This window comes from Helianthus annuus, chromosome 16, assembly GCF_002127325.2.
Source record: "Helianthus annuus cultivar XRQ/B chromosome 16, HanXRQr2.0-SUNRISE, whole genome shotgun sequence".
In the NCBI taxonomy this organism is placed as follows: Eukaryota; Viridiplantae; Streptophyta; class Magnoliopsida; order Asterales; family Asteraceae; genus Helianthus; species Helianthus annuus.
This window is the reverse complement of record NC_035448.2, coordinates 117603098-117629553: the sequence shown is the minus strand read 5'-3', so window position 1 is coordinate 117629553 and position 26456 is coordinate 117603098. Positions and strand designations below refer to the sequence as shown.

General features: G+C 39.6%; 1 protein-coding gene and 1 long non-coding RNA gene across 2 annotated transcripts; both read right to left on the bottom strand.

The window, feature by feature from the left end:
* Positions 1-1131: 1131 nt before the first annotated feature.
* LOC110919511 (uncharacterized mitochondrial protein AtMg00810-like) lies at positions 1132-1623 on the bottom strand. The gene has a single exon (XM_022163777.1). It carries the CDS (start codon positions 1621-1623, stop codon positions 1132-1134), a length of 492 nt encoding a protein of 163 aa, XP_022019469.1.
* Positions 1624-24788: 23165 nt separating this feature from the next.
* Positions 24789-26156, bottom strand: LOC110915940. Its single transcript, XR_002579369.2, has 3 exons — positions 26056-26156; positions 25863-25951; positions 24789-25384 (listed from the first exon to the last, which is right to left on the bottom strand). It is a non-coding gene; the product is annotated as an uncharacterized LOC110915940 (long non-coding RNA).
* Positions 26157-26456: the final 300 nt, after the last annotated feature.

Here is a 26456-nt window from a genome sequence, read left to right as displayed (position 1 = left end):
ACCCACCCCCTGACCAAAGTTCTAGACCAAAACTTGGACAAATTGTCCAAGGATAAACATTGGACTAAGTTCCAAGATATGTACAATAAAGACCCTAACAATTGTAAGGAATGCACTTTTCACCCAAAGTGCATTAACAAACTCCCCCTTGATCAATGCATGGTCTTCATGTGGTCTAGAACTCTTCATTATCGTAGACTTTAACTTGGACTTCTGCTTTGGTTGACCAGAACTGATAAGCGACAGTTACCCGGCAGGAACTGCACTTACAACATGTACCTTTTTCCATGATTGAACCAAATACAAGTAAGAAAATGGAAAGCTTATGATAATACCAAAATGGAAATCTCGTAACAACAATAACAGCAAACGAGATTGAAGGTTTACCCTGAGATCCGTCGCCTCTTTTCCTCTAACATTTTTAATGACCATCACCAATTAGGGTTGTGGACGGTTGTTTGGACAAGATACGTCTGCTTAATTGTTGAAAAATAGGTTTTTAGATATATAGGAAGAGGTAATGGGTCTAATACCCGTTCAGAAAAAAATCTAAGCATAGATAACTTATATGAAATTCTAATTTTGGTAGCAAGATCAACAAACTTCACAGATAGAAAGAGAACGTATTAAGGGGAGTGTAATATATTTGTTACCAATTTGAAAGCTTACACTAAAGACAAAAGTTAGCGTCAAAATGATTACTCTAAAAAATAAATGAAGATTTTTGATTTTTCAATTGTTTTACATGTTTTTGTATTTTCTGAAATTTCTCCCCCTAAAATGCGAAAAGATAAGTAAACTGAAAATCTTTTTGGATTTTTGACGTTTAAGAAAATATTTACAAAATTGATCAGCCGAAAGAGGTTTACTTTTGTTTCACCTTAATACCATTGACCAACAAAAGATAGTCAAAACCAGATTTGTCAAAAGCTTTTGTAAACAGGTCAGCACGCTGTTCATCGGTATGGATTTTAACAGCATCGATTAATCTTTTGTCAAAACAAAACAATCACGTATGAAGTGATACTTAATTTCGATGTGTTTGGTTTTGGAGTGTTGGAGAGGATTTCTAATGATAGATAAAGCAGCATTATTATCAACAAAAATAGAGGTAGATAGGAATTCAAAACTCTAGTCGCGCATTTGTTGCTGAATCCATAGAACTTGAGAGCAACAACTTGCGGCAGCAATGTATTCAGCTTCACAAGTTGATGTAGCGACACAAGTTTGCTCCTTGCACTGCCACGTGACTAAGCGACTTCCCAAGAATTGACATCCAGCCGTTGTGGATTTGCCATCTATTTTGCATCCGCCGAAATCTGAATCACTAAAAGCAACCAAGTCAAGACTATCATCCTTAGGGTACCAGAGACCGGTGTCCGGGCATCCCTTCAGATAGCGGAAAATCCTCTTAACAGCTCCAAGATGAGATGCTTTAGGGTTAGCTTGATATCTTGCAAGCAGGCACGTTGGATACATGATGTTAGGCCTCGATGCTATGAGATACATGAGTGATCCGGTCATAGCGCGATAATAAGAAGAGTTGACACTTTCACCCTTCAAGTCCAGAGTAATCCCGTGATTAGTCGGAAGTGGGGTACCAATGGGCGTTGCTTCAGACATCTTCGGCTCAAGATGTCACCAACATATTTAGTCTGATGGATGAATATCCCAGACTCAGTTTGTTGTACTTGTAGGCGCAAAAAGAAATTCATCTCTCCCATTGCGCTCATTTCGAACTTCTCCTGCATAACACGTTCAAATTGCCTGCACAAAGTATCCATAGTAGAACCAAAAATGATATCATCAACGTATACCTGTACCAACAACAAATCACCATCCTGTTCCTTGATGAAAAGAGTACAGTCGATAAGACCCCGTCAAAAGCAGATAAGTAGAGAAAGTTGTGTACCAAGCCCTCGGTGGTTGATGTAACCCGTAGAGAGCTTTGTTGAGCAACCAAACCCGATCGGGATGGATAGGATCTTCGAAACCTGGAGGTTGTTCGAGATACACCTCTTCTTCAACAATACCATGCAAGAATGCGCTTTTGACGTCCATCTAGTAGACTTTGAATCCTTTAAAAGAAGCATAAGCTAGAAAGATCCGAATAGCCTCCGGACGACGAGCAACTGGTGCATAAACCTCATTATAATCAATGCCTTTAATTTGACGAAATCCCTGAATAACCAATCTCGCCTTGTTGCGATTGACCACTCCACGATCATCCTTTTTACACTTTAAACCCAACTGGTGCCAATTTTCTTGTAGTTGTCGGGTTTTTCAACAAGTCTCCAAACACCCAGTTCTGGAACTGTTGTAGTTCCTCTTGCATTGCTTCAACTCAAGAATTATCCTTTAAGGCTTCTTTCCAAGATTTCGGTTCTTCTTCTGAAATGTAACACGCGAAGGACTAATCATATTGAAGACCAAATTCTCTAATGGCTGAATACAAACCAGCATTCTGGTTGTTTCTCAACTGATTACGCGTCTGCACCCCGCGTTGGACATCTCCTATGATATTCTGCTGTGGATGGGTATCATGAATCCTCATTTCAGGATTTTCAGGAACACGAGCATTAATACCCAAATTGTTAATATTAAGATCAACAACCAACTCCACACCTGGAATATGTGTAGAAGTGGATGCATTCCCTTCAGCAGTATCAACATCCTACACATGAGGAGTTTCAACAGAGGTGCCCTGAGTAGGAGCAACTAGAGCTGAAGTGCCTTCAGTAGCATCAAGATATTCATCATCTTCCGATGACTCATTGTACTCAGTAGCATCTTCAAATACCTCATTTTGAACCGTGTTGTTAACCGAATTAGAACCTTGGGGGTTAACAATAATGGGTCTAACCAATGGCGAGCTAGCAGCGTTGTCACTATCAAATAACATTCTAGCCGCTGCAGAATCTTCGTCAAAGGTTGGCAGATTAAAGGAGTCGAATAGCCCAGCGTAGTCGAACATCCAAGGATCACCAAGGAACTAGTATACCTTTGAACCCTTACATCACTCCATAGCTCAATCTTTTTGGTAGCCAGATTCCATACGCGAAAATTAGGAGTAGCATATCCAAGGAAGAAACCCTCGATAGCTTTAGCGCCAAACTTTCCATCCGGCTCAATCATAGTGCATGGACCGCCAAAAGGTTCTAGAAAAGATAGATCCGGTTTCCTTTTCTGTAGAAGTTCGAAACAAGTCTTACCATGTCTCTTCAAACAAATGACACTACTTCTGTCTTCTCAACAATCAGTCAATCTGACCAATCTAGACAAAAACTTAATTATGAGCAAAGCAAAATTATAGACTTAAACATGATATGAAATTAAAAACACAAATATGTATCTGAATGAATCAAAAAACTTTTGTAAAGTAATCATCTTTGCTTGTGCCCAACTCTTGAATGGGATCATAAAAGCGCTATCTGTAGGTCCCTCGCGGAGGATGAGGTTCAACCTTAACCTTGTTATATCAACACACTAGCGAGTGCGGAATCCAAGCTAGAGTGCAACCGAGTTGAGACAAGTATAAACACAAACACACAAAGGTTCACCGATTAACACCACTTGTATTAATACGAATGAAGGTTCCGGTTACAAGCACAATGTTTACAAATCAGTTTTGCAAACTCTCAAGGTGTGTGTGTGTTTCGGACAGAATGCTCTCAACTTTCTATCTCTCTATGTGTGCATCTATCTCTCAACATACACTGCATGGGTATATATACCCAGCCCAGGTTGTCTTGTCCGAAGGATCTGATAGATGATCGAAGGATCATCTATCGATTACAAAGTCTTCGAAGGATCTGCATTAACCTCGAAGGATGATCTATCGAATCATCCATCGAAGGTTCATCTTTCGAGTTCATCGAAGGATCAACATTATCCTTCAATGAGCATCCTTCGAGCCAGACAAAAGACAACCATATTTCTAACTGTTTGGCCAAGTCAAACTAGGAGGACAGTTGACTTGGTCAAACTTACATGACTAACAAGGACATCGTTTATAATGTGACCGAATACAAACAAAGTACAGACACAAGTGCACCAACAAACTCTCCCTTGGCTGTAGCTTTGTCTCGATCTTCGATGTGTGCAGATTTGTCTCGATCTTGATCATCGTTGATCTTCATGTCTTCAAGACTCTGATGTCCTTTCAAGTCTTCAATGTCGGAGGATCTTCAAGGTCTTCACGTCTTGAAAGCAGAAAGTGTATCAACAAACTACCCGTATCATGTAGGAAGTGTGTTGACAAACTCCCCCTTAACATAAGCTCCCCCTAGAGTTATGCTCGTGAATGACTTGATCTTCAAAGCTTAAGATCCTTGTGGTGTTGATGATGGTCCGCGGCAACTCGATCATCTTCATCTTTTGAGTGCCTTCACGTCGTGTCTTCATTCCAAAGCTTGTCATCGACCATGTTCTCCTAGCCTTTAGAATCTGCACATGCAAGAAATCTAAACGCGTAATGAGAACAACTGCTTGGAATAGTTAGCATAAACAAATGACACACGAATGACCATGTCGCTATCAAACACCGTCCGACAATTTGAAAGTTTAAGAAATTTCTCAATTTTAGATTTAACTTTCAAAACTTGCAAATTTCGACCGTTTATGAAGATTTAGTCAATTCGATTTTCGTTCAGGTTTCAGGTAACGAAGACTCGAGCTCCAACATCGTACGATCGAAAATAAAGCAGAAATAAAATCTTTTTGGCTTTTACAAAGTTTATATTAAAACTCACCTAAAATCTTTTTGGTATTTTTGAATAAATTAAAAGACAACAATTTTAATATCCTTTGAGTGTTATCAAACGACATCACCGCTAATGTCGTGCTGATATGCACCAAACGACGAAACTGTTTAAAATAAGACAATAAAAGTTAAGCAGTAAATAAATATATACAGACATTCTTTTTGCGAGTTTCGAGGGTAAGAGAATCATATCAGTGTACGGTCATGTCAAAACACTCTTGTTGTTCAGTTAGTTAACATTAAAGTAAGCATCCTATAACAATTATCGGTATTGTTGTCCACTTAAGCTCAACTTATCAGATGTAATCATGGCGAGGGGATATGTTAAGGTATGATTTATACTTACCGACCGGTGTTCATCCACATCACGACACATTCCCGTATCAAGGTATGCACGAGAATTCATCTTACCGGTGAGTATACTGATTATCATCTGTTTGACCGTATAAGCTGTGAGATACTCACTTATTTTGATTTGAAAACAAGCCCTATGTGATATAATCACTTATTGATGAGGAACTTGATTTTCATATGCATGAGGGCACAGGAGCAAGTTCGTGAACAGGTTAGTACTTTCGTACAGCAGAGAGACGAACTTGACTCCCGGATAAATGTGATATTTTATCACTTATTTGTTTGGACATGTGATTGTTTATCACTTATTGAGGTCGGATGCAATATGTAATATGTACACGTATGTATAGTATCATGGAAGATCTAGACTTGCGTCCCCGTTATTTTTCGGTAAAAGATACAACCATGATACCCAGATGATAAGCAGCAAAAAGACCGAATATCTCAGAACCTCGGCAATCTATCAAACGAAATTTCGGTACTAAGACCATATGCCAATGAATGGTTCCCACCTGGTCTTCAGTCGATTTAAGTTTATATCACCCTGCACACTTTAAAATGATTGTGAGCCTACCGATACATCTTATATAGAGCTGCTTATCGTTTTTCATTTAAGGTTTAAAGAGGTTTGGATAGACCACTGATGTACTATCATTTTCTCTTTTGGTCGCCAGGAAACTCATTTTTGTTTTTCTATTGTTTTTGTGTTTTTGAAATTTTTCGATGTTTTTGGATTTTCCGATTTTTGGATTTACTCCCCCTAAAATCAATAAACTAAGACAAATTTAAAACACAAAGGTATTTACAAAAATGATTTTCCAATGTTGGTTTACTCTTGCTTGACCTTAATGCCGTTTACCAATAATAAAAAGTCAAATCTTGATTTGTTAAATGCTTTGGTAAAAAGGTCGGCACGTTGGTCATCGGTGTGGACCTTAACAACATCGATTAGCCTTTTCTCAAAGCAATCACGTATGAAGTGATATTTGATTTCGATGTGTTTGGTCTTTGAGTGCTGCACAGGATTTCTGGTGATCTGTAATGCAGCAGAATTATCAACGTAAATAGGAGTAGTTAGGAATTCAAAACCGTAGTCCCGCAATTGTTGTTGGATCCACAGAATTTGGGAGCAACAACTTGAGGCAGCAATGTATTCAGCTTCGCATGTGGAAGTAGCTACACAAGTCTGCTTCTTGCACTGCCATGTGACTAGGCGATTTCCTAAAAACTGACATCCAGCCGTTGTGGATTTGCCGTCGATTTTGCATCCGCCATGATCAGAATCACTGAATGCGATCAAGTCAAAGTTATTATCCCTAGGGTACCATAGACCGGTGTCAGGGTAACCCTTCAAATAACGAAAAATCCTTTTTACAGCTGCAAGATGTGAGGCCTTCGAGTTGACTTGATATCTGGCAAGCAGGCACGTTGGGTACATTATGTCTGGCCTTGATGCTGTGAGGTACATAAGAGATCCGATCATTGCGCGGTAGTATGAGGGGCTAACAGCTTCACCCTTCAAGTCTAGAGTAATTCCGTGATTTTGTGGTAGTGGGGTACCAATGGGCGTTGCATCAGACATCTGGAACCGGCTCAAGATGTCACCAACATATTTAGTCTGATGGATGAAAATCCCAGACTCAGTTTGTTGTACTTGTAGGCCCAAGAAGAAGGTCATCTCCCCCATAGCACTCATCTCGAATTTATCCTGCATAATGCGCTCGAAATTCCTACACAAAACATCAATAGTAGAACCAAAAATAATGTCATCAACATATACCTGTACCAGAAGAAGATCTCCATCTTGTTCTTTGATGAAGAGAGTACAATCGATAAGACCTCTTCGAAAACCGTTCTCCAGCAGATAGGTGGATAAGGTTGCATACCAAGCTCGTGGTGCTTGATGTAGACCATAGAGAGCTTTGTTGAGCAACCAAACCCGATCGGGATGGATAGGATCTTCAAAACCTGGGGCTGTTCGACATACACCTCTTCTTCAACCACACCATGTAAAAATGCACTTTTGACGTCCATCTGGTAAACCTTGAATCCTTTGAATGAGGCATAAGCCAGAAAGATCCGAATAGCTTCCAGACGTGCAACTGGTGCATAGACTTCGTTGTAGTCGATCCCTTCTATCTGACGAAAACCTTGAACGACTAAACGTGCTTTGTTCTGAATAACCACTCCACGGTCGTCTTTCTTGCATTTGAAAACCCATCGAGTGCCAATTTTCTTGTAATTCTCAGGTCTTTCAACAAGCTTCTAAACACCAAGCTTTTGAAATTGCTGCAATTCTTCCTGCATGGCTTCAACCCAAGCACTATCTTTCAACGCTTCTTTCCACGATTTTGGTTCTTCTTGTGACACGTAACACGCGAAGGACCAGTCATTTTGTTGACCAGATTCTCTTATAGCTGAATACAAACCAGCATTCCGGTTGTTTCTTAGCTGATTACGCGTCTGCACACCGCGATGGACATCTCCTATAATATTCTGCTGGGGGTGGGTATCATGAATCCTCATTTCAGGATTTTCTGGCACACGTGCATTGATACCCAAATTGGTAAGATTAAGATCAACAACCAACTCCACACCAGGAATGTGGGTAGAGGTGGATGCATTCCCTTCAGCAGTGTCTACATTCTGCATATGAGGTGTATCACCAGAGGCACCTTGAACAGGAGCAGCTGGAGCCGAAGATCCTTCAGCTGCATCATGATATTCATCATCTTCAGAAGAATCATTATAATCAGAAGCATCTTCATAAACCTCATTTTGAACCATATTGTTGACAGACGAAGAAGCTTGAGGGTCAACAACAATAGGTCTAACCAAAGGCGAGACAGCAGCGTTGTCACTTTCCAACAACATCCTAGCCGCTGCTGATTCTTCGTCAAAGGTTGGCAGATTGAAGGAGTCAAATAGCCCATCATAGTCGAACATCCACGGATCACCCGGAGCCCTAACAGGACTCGTGTACCTTTGAACCCTCACTTCGCTCCAAAGCTCAATCTTTTTGGTAGCCAGATTCCAAACACGAAAATTCGGAGTAGCATATCCAAGGAAGAAACCCTCGATAGCTTTTGCTCCAAACTTTCCATCCGGCTCAATCATAGTACATGGAGCACCAAACGGTTCTAGGTAGGAAAGATCCGGTTTCCTTTTCTGAAGGAGTTCGAAGCAAGTCTTGCCATGTCTCTTTACTGTAAGAACTCTGTTTAACGTGTAGCATGCAGCCGATACAGCCTCCCCCCAGAATTGAATAGGGAGTTCCGACTCTACTAACATTGTTCTTGCAGTTTCAATAATCGTCCGATTCTTCCTCTCTGCGACACCATTTTGTTGTGGAGTATAACGAGAACTGTACTCATGAAGAATGCCTTTAGAAGTACAAAACTCATCCATAACTTGATTCTTGAATTCGGTTCCATTGTCGCTTCGGATCCTCTTCACTTTCAACGAATAGAGATTCTCCAACATTGTAAGAAGATCCTTGAGGATGCCAGGAGTTTGACTTTTGTGTGCCATGAAGGATGCCCAAGAAAATCTAGAATAATCATCAGTAACAGCTAGACAATAAGCATCTCCGAATGTTGTCTTGTGCTTCATAGGTCCAAAAAGATCCATATGAAGACGTTCGAGAGGCATGCTGACAGTGTTGATTTTCTTCAAAGGGTGAGACTTCTTTGTTTGCTTCCCTTTTTGGCACGAGACACAGATATCTTGTAAATGAAAACTTCTCACAGGCACACCATTCACAAGATTATTTTTCACCAAATGGTTCATCTTTCTCAAGTGAATGTGTCCCATTCTTCTGTGCCAAGATATAGACTCCTTTTCCGTGGCTTTTGAGACAAAGCAAGTGACTTGTGCAGATGTTGTAATGGCTTGGCTCATGTCGAGAATATAAAGATCATTAACTCTCGGAGCCGATAAGAGAATCCATTCTTGTGGAATTTTGAATCCAGGTTTCAGCACATAGCAGCCGGCATCATCAAAATGCACGGTGAATTTTTTATCGCAGATTTGCGACACACTGAGAAGATTATGATCAATTTGCTTAACATAATTGATCTTATCAAAGCACACGATGCCATTGGAGATACTTCCCTCTCCAGTGATGAATCCGCCTTTGTCTCCCGCAAATGCAACATACCCTCCTCTAATGTTTCTCACGTCGTATAGGAGCCGTAAGTCGCCAGTCATGTGCCTGGATGCTCCACTATCAACAATCCAGTGACTGTTAATAGTTCCTCCTAGAACATCCTGCACATGTCATTTAAAAACATCAGTTGAGAATGAGGACCCAAGCCTTAGTGGTCTTGGGTCGTCCCTGAGCATCACGAAACGTGATATCAATCTCTTGATGATTTTCAAGAACAACTGCTCCCCCTGAATTGTCATCCGCCTTAGGTAACCAAGTTCGTTTTTGCCTACCAGTTTTTGAAGATTCTGGTTTTACAGATTGTGACACACTTGGTTCCCTTTGAACTGTTTTAACTTCAGATTTTAAAGCTTTTTCAACAGTTTTCATGTTCTTACGTCGTTGTTTAGTTTCTTGTTCTTTTACAGTTCGTTTATCTTGTTTAGGTGAAACTGACCGACGTTGAGGATGAACTGTTTCAGGTGGAGCTTTCTCAACAAATTTATTCTTTGGAGCATTTTGGCAGTTTTTGATGATGTGCCCAATTTCTCCACATTTAAAACATGTTCTCCTTTCAACAAACTTAGGAGAACTTGATTGACCACAAGATGTCGAGCTCGTGGAACCCGAGGTACTAGCCTTTTCATCACACCCATTTGTGCGTTGAGTGTAATTGTTATCACTGTTACGTTTTAAGATTGTGACTTGTTTTACAAAATCAGTGTTAGATTTGTTCTCAAAAGTTTCAATCTTATCAGTACCCTTGGATGACACGAACTTGACATCTTTTGCTTTCTTTTGAAATCGAGCTCCTTTTGTTTCAGACTTCATCTGAGAGACTTTATGTTTTTGAGCTCGTTTGACTGGTTGTTTACCATTAGAGGCACTAGGTTGTTGAGTGGTTGAAGATTTTTGATTACCAAACTGTTTTCTAATCTCAGCCTTAGGAATTGGATCACATTGTGTTACAACAATTCCCGGAAGTGTTTTTCCCAAAAATTTGTTTGTGTTGTCTTCAAAGACTTTATCAATCAAGGATTGATTTACATTTTTAATTGGAAAAACGTGATCTGAGTAGATTTTATTATCTCCAACCAATGTATACAACACATTACTGCTTTTAACAGTAGACACACATGTCTTCTCAACTTTGACAGAATCAATCACTTGTTTCTGAACAGATGGGACATCAGGAGTATCAGGATCACAAAGAATGTGATTCTCTCGTGGAATAACTACTCCTTTCATCTTGTTAAGAGATTTATTCTGATCACTTACATCCACTTCTGATTCATCATCCGATGTCTCATAGTCCTCGATAATTGGAGGACTTTGCTTCATGGATGATGAAGTTTCTTGTTCCTTAGAGGATGTGTTTGAAGAATTGTCCGGTTTGAACCCTAGGCCAGTAGCAAATTCCTCAACATCAAGAGGCACACTGGGTTCATACCGAGGCATTTCCTCCTCATCAGGCATCTTGGTATAATTGTTCATCAAGGGGGGCGGACATTTCTTATACCCTATGCCTTTCTGATTTCCCTTCGGTTGTTGAACATCGATGATGTGATCAAGCACAAATTGGGAGTTAGAATAACTTTCCAATTTTTGTTTGATCGCATCATGCTCGTATTGGGCAATGGCTAATTGCTTCTTAGTTTCTTCCACAATGTTAATGTATTCATTTATACTTACTTGCTTGTGGTAAACTACTTTGTTAACCTCGGACACATTTTTCTTTAATGTTTCTATTACAGATTTAAATTCTTTTTCATTCCGAGTTAAAGCCATGTTCGCCTCTTTGCATTTCGACAGTTCAATAACCAAATTCTGATTATGACTATGAAGCTTTTCTGATTCAAGCTTCATATCAGCACACGATTTACAAACACTAGGAGCAGGAGGTTCAGAATTTACCTGATTAGAAGAGGCTGAACCATTTGCCATAAAGGCAGTTTGAAAAGAAGAAGCTCCATCTTCAGAAAATAAATTCTCCATTTCCTTTGATGCAGTAGCCGCCTTCCTAATCAGAATTGATTTCTGACATTTAAGTTCATCAGCTTCATTCAGTAGATCTTGAATATCATCACCTCCTTCCTCCTTCACATCAGACTCTGATTGATTATCCCCAGAAACAGAGCCTTCTTCATCAGAACTTCCAGAATAACCAGAACTATCATCACTTCCAGAGGACTCTTCTTTATGAACATGCTCGATGATCTTTGCATAACAAGCTGTTCCACTTCTCTGATCATCTTCACCAAACTGCACTGACCAGTCACATCCCTCATCAGCTTGAACAGCCAAAGCCCGATTGGGATTTGAAGTTCCAGGCTGGCCCTGATTGTTATTAACTGCCACCATCCTCCTTTCACAATTTTCTTGTTGGGCATTCACATTTGTAGTACTCGTCTGGTTTCTGAAAGGGTTGTGATTGCCTTGTTTTGTTGGTCGAGTGCACTCACGTTTGAAGTGCCCTTTATTACCACAATTAAAGCATGTAACAGCGTTGATATCAAACCCATACTTCGTATCTTTCTTTCCTTCCAACGAAGTTCTACCAGTACGAGCCATGAAGTCTTTGGCCCTTCTAACTACACTTGCAAAAACCCACTTAATATCCATCAACTCCATTTCTTCCTTGTCGATCTGTTGATAATCTTCATTGGTCATGTTGATGTTTCCAAGCTGACATGCTACCAAACCACAGTAAGCACTGACCATTGTATTGATAATTTCCATGTGCTCCTTAGCAACTTCAATGCTGAGGTGTGAATGGTTTGAATTATCGACTCGGATTGTGTTAGGGTTTTGAGGTTGAGGATTGCTTGTATAGTGAGCCTGCTGTTGTTGTTGTGGAGGTTGGACTTGTAGCTGTGTTGGGACAGGAATGTAAGACCTCGGATCAAAAGCCAGAGCAGCAGTTGATTGAGGAAACGGAAGAGAACTTGTGTTGGACACAAATGCAGTTTGCAGTTTAGGTTGCTGAGCTGCAGCGGATCTTGCCAAAGCATCGAAGCCTGGAAGGTACATTTCTGTATTCTGAGGAGCGGGAGCACGCTTTGCTTTCCTGATATCTTCATCATTTTTATGTTCCAGCTTCTGAATGAACTCATAGATGTTAACCGTGTCTAGAGTTCCAGTGTGCTTCAACAACTCAATAAAGGAACTCCATTTTGGAGGTAAAGCGTCAGCAAACCTATTCACCATGTCTTGTTGAGTAGATACAACCCCATAAGCACACATTTCACTAATCAGATGATAGAACCGTGTTGTCATATCATTTAGAGTTTCGTTTTCCAAAAATTGAAACGATTCAAACTCTTTCTTCAACAAATCATGACGAGACTTTCGAGTAGCTGCATTGCCTTCTCCTCTAGCAACTAAGGCATCCCACAATGTTTTCGTGGTCTTGCAGTAGGAGAACTGATGATAGATATCTTTGTTGAGTGCTTGTGTAAGTGTAGCAAAGGCCTTTTTCTCCAATTCATAAGCCTTCTTGTCATTTTCGAGCATGTTAGCATAACCTTCTGAAGTGGACGCTGCAACTTCAAGATTGGCATTGAATGCATTGATGAAACATGTCCAAAGATCGGTGCTTTGCCCTTGAACATACGTGTGAAAGCGGTTTTTCCATGATGGAAAGTCGTTCATGTGGTTCAACTTCGGTGGACGATTGTTGCTTCCCGTTTCGCTTTCACTAATCAAAAGATTTTGAATGCTTTGACTCTGATTGGATACCAAAGCCCATTGACTTGGACTGATTGATGGCGGTGGAAACATACTTTTTGCCCAAGCTGCAGCAGAAGTTAGTTCTTGACTAGATTGTGAGTCCAAACTCCAATCCCAAGGACTTGTACAACTCATCTTGGTGAAATACTAATTGAAGATCTACACAAACACAAACTGTTAAATTCAAACAGACAAGAATTGAAAGATACAACCTTGTTCGAAAGATCAAGATTTGTTCGAAGGATCAACAGTGTTCGAAAGATCACTGTTGAGTTTCGAGCAAAGACTTCGAAAGATTCACAATTGACAGATCCTTATCTTTCGAGCAGTTATCTCGAAAGATTCACGGTTTGAAAGATCCTTATCTTTCGAGCAATTATTTCGAAAGATTCACAATTTGAAAGATCCTTATCTTTCGAATAACTATCTTTCGAAAAGATTCCCTGGATCGAAGGATAGATCTCTGACTTCGAAGGATGGGTCGAAAGATGATTATCTATCGAGCCTTCCTTGATCGAAAGATGGTCTTTCGACTTCGAAGGATATCCTTCGATCACACTGACACAACTGACAAAAAGGTGGGAAAGGTGATTGGTTGGTGTACCAACTTTCGGCAGAAGGGATGTTCTGCACACGACTTTTCACCAACTTCTTGACTTTCAAATAAAATATGCCCAAAATGGCAAACCTTATCCAGAAGGTCTGGTCACCGGAACACACCGGAGATAAGGCCGGTAAACACCAAGTTACTTAAAAACAGGTTTTTAAGTTACCCAACCCAACCTTGAACACTCCCGAAAGGTTTAGAACGCGTTTTTCAGTTTAAAAATGCAAGAAAACCACCAAAAACGGGTGCTAAACCAAGTGTCCAAACACACCAAGAACTTGAACAAACCCGGTTTTAAACAAGGTAAAGAGCCACGGCACTTGTAGGTCCCTCGCGGAGGATGAGGTTCAACCTTAACCTTGTTATATCAACACACTAGCGAGTGCGGAATCCAAGCTAGAGTGCAACCGAGTTGAGACAAGTATAAACACAAACACACAAAGGTTCACCGATTAACACCCCTTGTATTAATACGAATGAAGGTTCCGGTAGCAAGCACAATGTTTACAAATCAGTTTTGCAAACTCTCAAGGTGTGTGTGTGTTTCGGACAGAATGCTCTCAACTTTCTATCTCTCTATGTGTGCATCTATCTCTCAACATACACTGCATGGGTATATATACCCAGCCCAGGTTGTCTTGTCCGAAGGATCTGATAGATGATCGAAGGATCATCTATCGATTACAAAGTCTTCGAAGGATCTGCATTAACCTCGAAGGATGATCTATCGAATCATCCATCGAAGGTTCATCTTTCGAGTTCATCGAAGGATCAACATTATCCTTCGATGAGCATCCTTCGAGCCAGACAAAAGACAACCATATTTCTAACTGTTTGGCCAAGTCAAACTAGGAGGACAGTTGACTTGGTCAAACTTACATTACTAACAAGGACATGGTTTATAATGTGACCGAATACAGACAAAGTACAGACACAAGTGCACCAACACTATCACCTCCATTCATCACTGGATAGTTCTTGTAAGCTTGCAGTTGGAATAAAAAATGAATCTAAATAATTTAAGCTACACAACTTCTAAAGCTCTCCAGATTGTTGCTTCAATGATGGATCATGATTCCTCACACCCACCGTGTATAAAAACATGGGGCTCACACACTCTTGCTTAAAGCGAGTTCACTTTCTAGGACAGTTTATAAAGCATCCAGGATGAAAATGTAACCCACGAGAATTGATGTGTGTTTTGATTATTATTGTTGGTGCACTTGTGTCTGTACTTTGTCTGTATTCGGTCTGTATGTAAACGATGTCCTGATTAGTGTTGTAAGTTGACCAAGTCAACCATCCTCCGGTTTGACTTGGACAACATTTTGATTAATGTTGAAAGATGTTCTGTTGAAGGATAAGAGGTCGAAGGATGTTGTGGATCCTTCGACCTCATCGAAAGATATGGTTCGAATGATAGACCTCGAAAGGTGATCTTTCGAGGTCCATGCTGATCCTTCGATTACATTGTCATCGATAGATGATCCTTCGGACCATCTATCAGATCCTTCGGACCAGACATCATGAGCTGGGTATAAATACCCTTGCAGTGTATGTGTTAGTTTAGTTCGGAGATGCACACACTGAAAGAGAGAGACTTCTTTGAGAGCATTCTGACCGAAACTCACACACACACTTTGAGAGTTTACAAGTTAGGTTTGTAAACATTGTGCTTGTAACCGAAACCTTCATTTGCATTAATACAAGTTGTGTTAATCGGTGAACCCTTGTGTGTTGTGTTTATACTTGCTTAATCCCGGTTTGCTTGCTAGCTTGGATTCCGCACTCGCTAGTGGGTTAGTATAACAAGGTTTGAGGTTCGTCATCCTCCGCGACAAAGGGACCTACAAGTGGTATCAGAGCTTGGCTCTTTACCTTGTTTAAAACCGGGTTATTCAAGTTCTTGGTGTGTGTTTGAACACTTGGTTTAACACCCGTTTTTGTTGGTTTTTCTACACTTTTAAACTGGAAAACGTGTTTTAAACTTACCGGGAGTGTTCATAAGTGGGTTGGGTAACTTAAAACTTGTTTTTAAGCGATTTGGTGATTTCCGGCCATTTCTCCGGTAAATATTCCGGTGACTGGTTTTAGGATAAGGTTATCCTTTTTGGGCAACCTTTTCAAAGTTGGTGGGAAAGTACAACCTGCACATACCGTCTTGCCGAAAGTTGACTTACCAACCCATCACCTTTTCACCTACCCGTCACATCAGCGTCAGTTGTGTCAGTATCTCTCGAAAGATATCTTTCGACATCGAAAGACCATCTTTCGATCAAGGAAGGCTCGAAAGATTATCATCCTTCGATCCATCCTTCGAAGTCTGAAACATATCTTTCGATAAAGGAATCTATTCGAAAGATAAGTGTCCGAAAGATAGGGATTTATCTCGAAAGATCAGGATCTTTCAAGTGTGAATCTTTCGAGATTTTGAATCTTTCGAAGCCAGTGCTCGAAAGTCAACAGTGATCTTTCGAACACTGTTGATCATTCGAACAAGTGTGATCTTTCGAAAGACAGCTATACGAAAGATAAGGATATATATACTCGAAAGATAAGGATCTTTCAAATAGTGAATCCTTCGAGCTTGTGAATCTTTCCAAACCATTGTTCGAGATACAACAGTGATCTTTCGAGCACTGTTGATCCTTCGAACAAGATTTGATTTTCGAAGTGTGGTCTGTTTATTGTTAACAAGTTTCTGTGATTTCAGATCTTTCGAACAGGATCGTTCGGCTGTGTGATCTTTTGGATTTTTCACTTAGCATTTATTTTGCTCATTAATCATGAATCCGAGTTGGTGGAATCCTGCCCCAGATAGTGGTAAATATACCAGTTCTGGTGTCACTCCTTCATGGTGGGGTACACCGGCTCCTGATAGTGGAAAGTACACATGTACAAGTCTATCACCATCATGGGCCGAATCTCCAGTATCTACATCTTCACAAGCAAATGCTTTACCATCAAATCAATGGGCATTAGTAACGGGTCAAACTCCGAGTGTACAAAGTATCTTATTAAGCGAAAGCGAAACAGGAAGCTTGAATCGACCCCCAAAGCTGATGCATTTGAATGAATATCCAGGATGGGCTGAGAGGTTTAAAACATATGTTCTTGGTCAAAATACGGAACTGTGGATACGTTTCACCACAGATTTCGATCAAGCCATAGAGGTTGCTGCTTCAGAGACTGCTTCATTTGCTGATCTTCCTGAAGATAAAAAGAAAACGTATGATCTGGAAAAGAAAGCATACGCCATTCTCACCCAGGCTTTGAGCAAGGATATTTATCACCAGTTTGTCAGCTTCAAGGCAACTAAGAAGTTGTGGGACGGGTTGAAAACAAGAGGAGTAGGGAATGAAGCAACACGTCAATTGCGTCATGATCTACTCAAGAAAGAATTTGACTGCTTCGCTTGCATGGATAAGGAGTCTCTGGGAGACATGACAAGTCGTTTCTATCACCTGCTTACTGAGTTGAACAATTTTGGAGTTACAACAACTCAAGCAGAGGTGGTAAAGAAGTTTGCTGATGCCTTACCTCCTCAATGGAATAGTTTCTTGGAAATCCTTAAGTATAACGGAGCGTTGACAACTACAAATATTAACGACTTCGTGCAGCTTTTGGAAAACAAGGATCAGGAGGAAACATTGAAGGCGAAGAGAGTTCCATTACCACAGAATCCAGAAATGTATTATGGAACTTCCAGCTCTTCGTCTGCAAGAACTGGTTCACATGCTCCAATTCAAACGGCGTTTGTCACAAGCACAGATTGTTTTGGCAATCCAATACAAGTTCCTGTTAAGCCACCTCCCACCACAGACATGTATGGAAATCCAATCCAACCACCTCCACCTCCCCCTGCTCAACAACAACGTGCATGTTATGGAGGAACATCATCTGCTGGTCAACAATCAAAGCCAAATACAGTACAGCTCGACACTTCAAGCTTCTCCAAAGTCAGTGTAGAAGTAGCCAAGGAACACATGGAGCTACTTAACACTATAGTGAGCGCGTACTGTGGGTTGATAGAAGGTCAGATTGGCAACATTAATCTGACACAGGAAGACTATCGGCAGATAGATAAAGAAGAGATGGACTTGATGGATATCAAGTGGGCCTTTGCTAGCGCTGTGAGAAGAGCAAAGGATTGGTTGGAAAGTACCGGCAGAACCAGCTTGGAAAGTAAGAGAGACACCAAGTATGGGTTTGATAAACAAGCAGTAAGGTGCTTCAACTGTGGTGAACGGGGTCACTTCAAGAGGGAATGTGCAAAGCCAGCACAGCATGGAAACCAGAACCCCTTCAGAAACCAGGGAAACCAGCAGAACCAGAACAGAAATAATGAACGTACATTAGTGCCTGTCAACAATCAAGCCAACCGGGCACTTGTAGTTCAGATGGATGAAGGTTGCGACTGGTCAATCCAATTTGGTGGTGATGCTCCTAATGGTACAGCTTGCTTTGCTCAAGTTGTGAAGGATGTAGTTAACACCAGTGGTGGAGAATCTTCCGCCAGTGGTGGTGAATCTTCTGAAGATGAAGACTCTTCTGGGTACAGCAGGAGTGTTGATGAAGATTCATCTAGGTCAGGCGATGAGAATGTGGGTGAGACATCTGGTGTCTCGGTTGATGCTGATATTGATGAACGTTTGGATGAAGCTGCAGCACTAAGTGTTGGAAGATCTGTTCTGGTGGATCAAGCTGCTTGTACTTCGTCTTCTCTCCATTCAGCCTTTATGGCTAATGTCGACAGTTCTTCAAGTCAGGTATGTGTCGATGAACCCATTGCTGTAAACTGTGATAACTGTGATAGCTTGCAGGCTAAATGTGCTGAGTTAGAGGCAAGCATGTCTGAGTTGCAAGCCAAACATGATGCTTTACAAGCTAGTTTGTTTGACTTGCAAGACAAACATGGTTCCTTGAATGCTGAGTGGTGTGCATTGCAAAGCAAACACGAGGCTTTGCAAGAAAAATATGACGTGACATTCATCCACAATCAGAAGTTGACTGTGGATCTTTCAAAATGCACAGAAGCCAATATGTTTTATGAAAACCATGAAAAAGAATTTAAGTCAATGATTGAGACATTAAAGAAAGATAAAACTGAATTGACTAAAATGGTTTCCAGAAAACAAACGGACATTAATTTGTATATATCTCGCCTTGAGATGATGCAAAAAGAAATGGCTTGTGTCAAAACAGAAAGTGATGCGATCCAGCTTAAGCTAGACAGCTATTTGAGCTCTAGCTATGTGTTGGATCACATCATTGACGTTCAGAAAGCGAAGAAGGATGTCACATGCATAGGATACAAAAAATGTCCACCACCAGTCAGACACAATTATGATGCCATGCCTGATGAGGAGGATAGAGTGTTCTTCGAACCATCTGTTCCTCTTGATGTGAAGGAGTTTGCAGCAGGACTCGGATACCAGAAAGAAGTATCCTCAGATTCAAATGTGTCAGCAGATACATCTGTAACTGCTGAACAGAAACGGGATCCTCCAGTTGAGGTTGAGGATGCTGATTCTTCAGATGATGAATCTGATGATGCTGCTCCAGCAAAGTCTGATGCGGTAGTCAAAAATGAGGACATACCTCTTGAGAATCACATTCTATGTGATCCCCCTGCCACACCCGCTAAGACTGTTGCAACTGAGTCCTCGTCTGAGAAGGAGTCGGAGAGTGTGACCTTGCTGTACACTTTGGTTGGTGATGATAAAATTTACTCAGACAAAGATTTTCCTATTAAGAACGTTAATCAATCCTTAATCAGTAAAGTCTTTGAAAATTCGACAAGTAAGTTTTTGGGGAAGAAAGGACCACATGTTACAGTTACACAGTGTCCTCCAATCCCAAAGGCTGAAGTTCGAAAACAATTTGGCAACAAGAAATTACCAGCAATGCCAAAACAGCAAAATCGCACCAAGCCCAAAGGAAAGTCACCGGCTCAAGTCCAGAAGAAGCCGAATCAAAAGAAGAAGAAAAATGTTAACTATGTGAAATCGACGGGAACAGACAAAATTGAGACGTTTCAAAATAAATCTAACTTAGATTTTGTCAAGAAAGCTACTGTTTTGAAAAGAAGTGAACAAAACAGCTCAAAGCCTAGTACCTCGAGTTCACAAAGTTCAACATCATCGGCTAAGAGAACACATGATTCTATGAGGTATGTTGAACGAAGATCATGTTTTGAGTGTGGAACCATTGGGAATATAATTCGAAATTGCCCTTATCTTCATAAGCAGAAAGAAAAAGTTGATGCTCCCCGTGATCACAATGACCGTAAGCGATCTGCTTCTGTCAGACAAGATCCCCGCCTTGTAAAAGAAAGGGAAAAGAAGCAGAAACGCCAACAGGTCAAAAAGATTGAAAAAGCAATTAAAACCGATGTGGTTCAAAAACAATCTGTTGCTGTAAAACCAGAAAATTCAAAAACTTCAAACTGTAATGAAGTTAAAATTTTAAAGAATGACACTGATAAAACAAAACAGAACTGGAAACCAAAAACGGTTAATGCATCAGGGGGACCATCACAATTTACAAACCATCAAAGACAAGAAGTTATTGTCATTGATGAAAATGGAAGACCCAAGACCACAATGGCTTGGGTCCCTCTCTCCAACTAATCTCTGAGTGAGTGTGCAGGATGTTCCAGGAGGAACTATTGATAGTCTTAGGATCGTTAATAGTGGAATGTCCTTGCACAAGATAGGCGACAGAAGAAAGTGTTGCCTTTGATGGAGAGAAAGAAAAGAAGAAGAAAATGTGGTTGAATGATGGTGCAAAATTCGACCAAATGCAGAACGTGCCAAAAATTTGGTCATTCTGGTTTTTGATCGGGTCCTCAGGAACGAATGAAGTGAAATGTGTGCCGATACCTTGGCTTGGATTGAACATCCGCACACCTTTTCTGAAAGAGAAAGTCAAAGACCTTCGCTGGTGAAATGTGGAAGACCAGCCGGACCCGGAGGCTTATGATTTTATTGCTGTCAAGAGATTTCTCAGTAGCTGCAAAATCGACCGTGAAATTCACACCGGGTGAATATCAAGTTGGGGGAGTACTTAGATTCCTTGCAATGCACGGAACAGTTGCAGGATACGCCTTTAAATTCTTAATCTCTCCTATACTTGTCGATATTTAAGCTACTTTGTGAATTATTATTATCTCGAACAGCACTCTTTGACCTGACACGTTGATCTCGGATATCATCTCACACGTGATTGTTTCAATATGAAACTCATCAATGTTGTCATGGTCCGCACCGCTTACCGACATGCCAACTCATTTTTCCAAAATTTGTTAAATCTTTTCTGATAAAACTTAATTTTGGTAAACGGCATTAAGGTCAAGCAAGAGTAAACCAACATCGGAAAATCATTTTTTTAAAATATCTGTGTCTTTTAAATTTATCCTAGTTTATTGATTTTAGGGGGAGTAAATCCAAAAATCTGAAAATCCAAAAACATCGAAAAATTTCAAAAACACAAAAACAATAGAAAAACAAAAATGAGTTTCCTGGCGAGCAAAAGAGAAAATGATAGTACATCAGTGGTCTATCCAAACCTCTTTAAACCTTAAATGGAAAACGATAAGCAGCTCTATATAAGATGTATCGGTAGGCTCACAATCATTTTAAAGTGTGCAGGGTGATATAAATCTTAATCGACTGAAGACCAGGTGGGAACCATTCATTGGCATATGGTCTTAGTACCGAAATTTCGTTTGATAGATTGCCGAGGTTCTGAAATATTCGGTCTTTATGCTGCTTATCATCTGGGTATCATGGTTGTATCTTTTACCGAAAAATAACGGGGACGCAAGTCTAGATCTTCCATGATACTATACATACGTGTACATATTATATATTGCATACTGCATTCGACCTCAATAAGTGATAAACAATCACATGTCCAAATCAAATAAGTGATAAAATATCACATTTATCCGGGAGTCAAGTTCGTCTCTCTGCTGTACGAAAGTACTGACCTGTTCACGGACTTGCTCCTGTGCCCTCATGCATATGAAAATCAAGTTCCTCATCAATAAGTGATTATATCACATAGGACTTGTTTTCATTCAAAATAAGTGAGTATCTCACAGCTTATACGGTCAAACAGATGATAATCGGTATACTCACCGGTAAGATGAATTCTCGTGCATACCTTGATACAGGAATGTGTCGTGATGTGGATGAACACCGGTCGGTAAGTATAAATCATACCTTAACGTATCCCCTCGCCATGATTACATCTGATAAGTTGAGCTTAAGTGGACAACAATACCGATAATTGTTATAGGATGCTTATCTTAATGTTAACTAACTGAACAACAAGAGTGTTTTGGCATGACCGTACACTGATATGATTCTCTTACCCTCGAAACTCGCAAAAAGAATGTCTGTATATATTTATTTACTGCTTAATCTTTTATTGTTTTCTTTTAAACAGTTTCGTCGTTTGGTGCATATCAGCACGACATTAGCGGTGATGTCGTTTGATAACACTCAAAGGATTTTAAATTGTTGTCTGTTAATTTCAAAAATACCAAAAAGATTTTAGGCGTGTTTTAATATAAACTTTATAAAAGCCAAAAAGATTTTATTTCTACTTTATTTTCGATCGTACGATGTTGGAGCTCGAGTCTTCGTTACCTGAAACCTGAATGAAAACCGAACTGACTAAATCTTCATAAACGGTCAAAATTTGCAGTTTTTGAAAGTTAGAATTTAAAAATTGATAAATTTATTAAACTTTCAAACTGTCGGACGGTGTTTGATTATGACATGGTCATTCGTGTGTCATTTGTTTATACTATATTCCAAGCAGTTGTTCTCATTACGCGTTTAGATTTCTTGCATGTGCAGATTCTAAAGGCTAGGAGAACATGGTCGATGACAAGCTTTGGAATGAAGACACGACGAGAAGGCGCTCAAAAGATGAAGATGATCGAGTTGCCGCTGGCCACCATCAACACCACAAGGATCTTACTTCATAAAGATAAAGTCTTTTCAAGAGCATAACTCAAGGGGGAGCTTATGTTAAGGGGGAGTTTGTCAACACACTTCCTACATGATACGGGTAGTTTGTTGATACACTCTCTGCTTTCAAGACGTGAAGACTTTGAAGATCCTCCGACATTGAAGACTTGAAAGGACATCAGAGTTTTGAGAACTCGAAGACCAAAGACCGTCGAAGTTCGAGACGAGTCTACAACTATAGAAGATAAAGACAAAGCTACAGCCAAGGGGGAGTTTGTTGGTGCACTTGTGTCTGTACTTTGTCTGTATTCGGTCTGTATGTAAACGATGTCCTGATTAGTGTTGTAAGTTGACCAAGTCAACCATCCTCCGGTTTGACTTGGACAACATTTTGATTAATGTTGAAAGATGTTCTGTCGAAGGATAACAGGTCGAAGGATGTTGTGGATCCTTCGACCTCATCGAAAGATATGGTTCGAATGATAGACCTCGAAAGGTGATCTTTCGAGGTCCATGCTGATCCTTCGATTACATTGTCATTGATAGATGATCCTTCGGACCATCTATCGGATCCTTCGGACCAGACATCATGAGCTGGGTATAAATACCCTTGCAGTGTATGTGTTAGTTTAGTTCGGAGATGCACACACTGAAAGAGAGAGACTTCTTTGAGAGCATTCTGACCGAAACTCACACACACACTTTGAGAGTTTACAAGTTAGGTTTGTAAACATTGTGCTTGTAACCGAAACCTTCATTTGCATTAATACAAGTTGTGTTAATCGGTGAACCCTTGTGTGTTGTGTTTATACTTGCTTAATCCCGGTTTGCTTGCTAGCTTGGATTCCGCACTCGCTAGTGGGTTAGTATAACAAGGTTTGAGGTTCGTCATCCTCCGCGACAAAGGGACCTACAATTATCATTATATTATTAAATGTGCATTGATGTGCAACCCATGGTTGCCTTCAAAAATATAATGTAGAGAAAAAAATAAAGGGAGTTATGGGTTTTAGTTAAATGATTATTAAATGTGCATTGATGTGTAACCCATGGTTGCCTTCAAAAATATAACGTGAGTTATGGGTTTTAATTAAATTAAATGATTACATTATACACACACTAATTGCTTATTTGAAACCCTCCATTCTCATATGCGGTTACATATTTTATGTTTTTTCTAGTTCATATACCCTTTTAATAATAAAAGAAAAACTATTTTTTTTAATTTCCTTCAATGATCATAAAACTCTTGACTTCCTTTGTATAAATTGGGTATGGATTAGCTTCCTCTATAATAAATTCATGATGGTGTTAGAAAGACAAATTCACCCCCAAAATGAAATTAATATATGCATTAATATGTTGTATACTAAACATTTGTACTTGTACCTTATAATTTTTAAGAAGTCCCTATGGAAAAAAGACAACTTTACCCCTACACTTAATTAATCTATGCATTGTGTGTTGTATACTAGCTAAGCATTTCTTCTTGTACCTCTTAACTTTTAAGAAGTCCTTGGGGAAATGCTTTATAATATAGTATAGTATAGTAAGTATAGAAGTATAGATATAGATAAGTCCGGATAACTTATATGCATTCTCTGATTTTAATAGAAATATGATGCCACCTCACAAAAAAAAAAAAAAAAAAAAAAAGAATATATTGAGGAGAGCACAATACACTCCATACCAAAATCTCGGAAGCTTAAGCTAAAGCCAAAACCGAGTAACTATAACTCTGAAAAAAGATAAAGAAAATAGGAACAAAGAAACAAGAATTAAAGAAAGCTTTGCCTGAGATCCCATCGCCAGTGCGTTGTATGTTTCCTATAATATAACACTTGCAATGAAGCTTACCAATAAGGGTTGTCGACCGTGGGAATTCAAGAGGTCTAGAAAAGACACAACGGATTAAATAACCAAAAGAGAAATAAGTATTTACGATTGTGCATGTCACTACTCGGATTTAGAGCAATGTTGGCGACATATGTAGCCGCTAATGATGTCACCACTATTACATGCCGCGAATGTTCAATAGCGGCAACATTGATTGTCTCTAATGCCTATGCCGGAGCCTTTGTGAAAAATTTGCCAAAGACGGAACAAAACATAATTGGGTGGAGGTTGTTACTAATCAAATTGAACACCAAAATGAAATAGAAACCATTAATTTACATTACAAAATTTCTAAATAAAATTATCTAACTAGCTATTTTCAAAATCCATTAACGCTATGAGCAATCAACATGTAAGATTACCACCTCTACAATATGTTTTACCCATTAGGAAAAAAAAACCTGAATCCACACATTCATAGGTAAACATGTAAGATTACCACCTCTACAATATATGCACACATACATGCATAAAAAGGTTAATCTGTCATCAAGGCAACTGCTGCTGGATCAAGACAAGTTGGCTGGAATTCCACAACATTTTTATTTCACAACAAACCGATTGAGCAGCCGATTTCATGAGTTCTTCAACATCTACCACGTACGAACTTGATTCCACCAAATGTTTTCCAGACCATACACCTTTGACTAGATGTATGGTTCCTTTTCCAACCTCTTGTCCCTTATCATCTGTAAGTATAACATGTTGTCCAATCTTGAATTTAGAACGCTTTTCGGGGACCACAACCGTATCTTTGGTTCTTGAAACTGATCTCCTGCGATCTTTCCTGTGGGTCAGTTGGGATGTAGATGGAGACGGATCATAATCTTCATCCAATAGATTCTCCGGGGAATTTGGGTCTTGCCCCCACCAATCACTTAAAAATCCATCAGCTGCATCACACCCTACACCAACACATAAATCACTAACTTAAAATCAATCACTGTTGTATTTAACTATCTTCATATCTTTAGAAAATCAATCACTGATGTATTTAACAATCAATTAAAATCCCTCCCGAAAATCAAGCCCTTTCGACTGAACCATCTATGAATTCAAACATAGAAAACCAACACTGCATTCAAGCAAGAGAAACCAACCATCTACCAAAACTAACATATATTCTAATGTGAAATGGTGGTGAAGATCTTAAATGGATGGTAAAGGTGATTAATCGAAACTCTGAAAGCAGCAGAGAAAAACAAGTAAAACCTATAATATTGCTGAAGACAAAACGTTCTCTAATGTGCCCTGTTTGGATTAAATTAAGCACCAGCAAAATCAGAAGGAAGATCAACAACATCTCAACAAAATCTATAATTATTTGCAACAGATCTAAAGGTAGTTGAACTGAAATTTCAGAAATGTGGAGTTTAACATTACCATGTGCAGTCAGATTGCACGGGATACTTGTTATAACCTATGAATTCTCAACATGTTATGATCGAGTAACATCTACGTTCTTCAGTTCCCTGTATGATTAAACCGAATACAAGTAAGAAAACCGAAAGCTTATGAAAATACAAAACTGGAAATCTCGTCACAATAATAATAGCAAACAAGATTGAAGGTTTACCCTGAGATCACGTCGCCTCTTTTCCTCTAACATTGTTGATGATCGTTACAAATTAGGGTTGTGTACGGCGGCACTGGCTGATAAAGATACGTCTGTCGAATTGTTGAAAACTAGGTTTTTATGGTTGTGCGTGGGTATGGGTAAGGTGTGACATTTACTATTCTACCCCCTCCATTTTACATTTTGTTTTAGTCTTGTTCATCACTTACCCCTTAAATTTGTGGATGTTCATTAATATATATATAAGTGCGGATAACTTAATTATATGCATTCTGATTTTAGTAGAAAGATGATGTCACCTCACATAAAGAAAATAGAAGCAATCAAACAAGAAATAAAGAAAGCTTTGCCTGAGATCCCATCGCCAGTGCGTTGTATGTTTCCTATAATATAACACTAGC

Excerpts from the sequence above, each read along its gene's own strand:
- LOC110919511 (XM_022163777.1), bottom strand. The coding sequence starts at position 1,623 with ATGTCTGAAGCAACGCCCATTGGTACCCCACTTCCGACTAATCACGGG.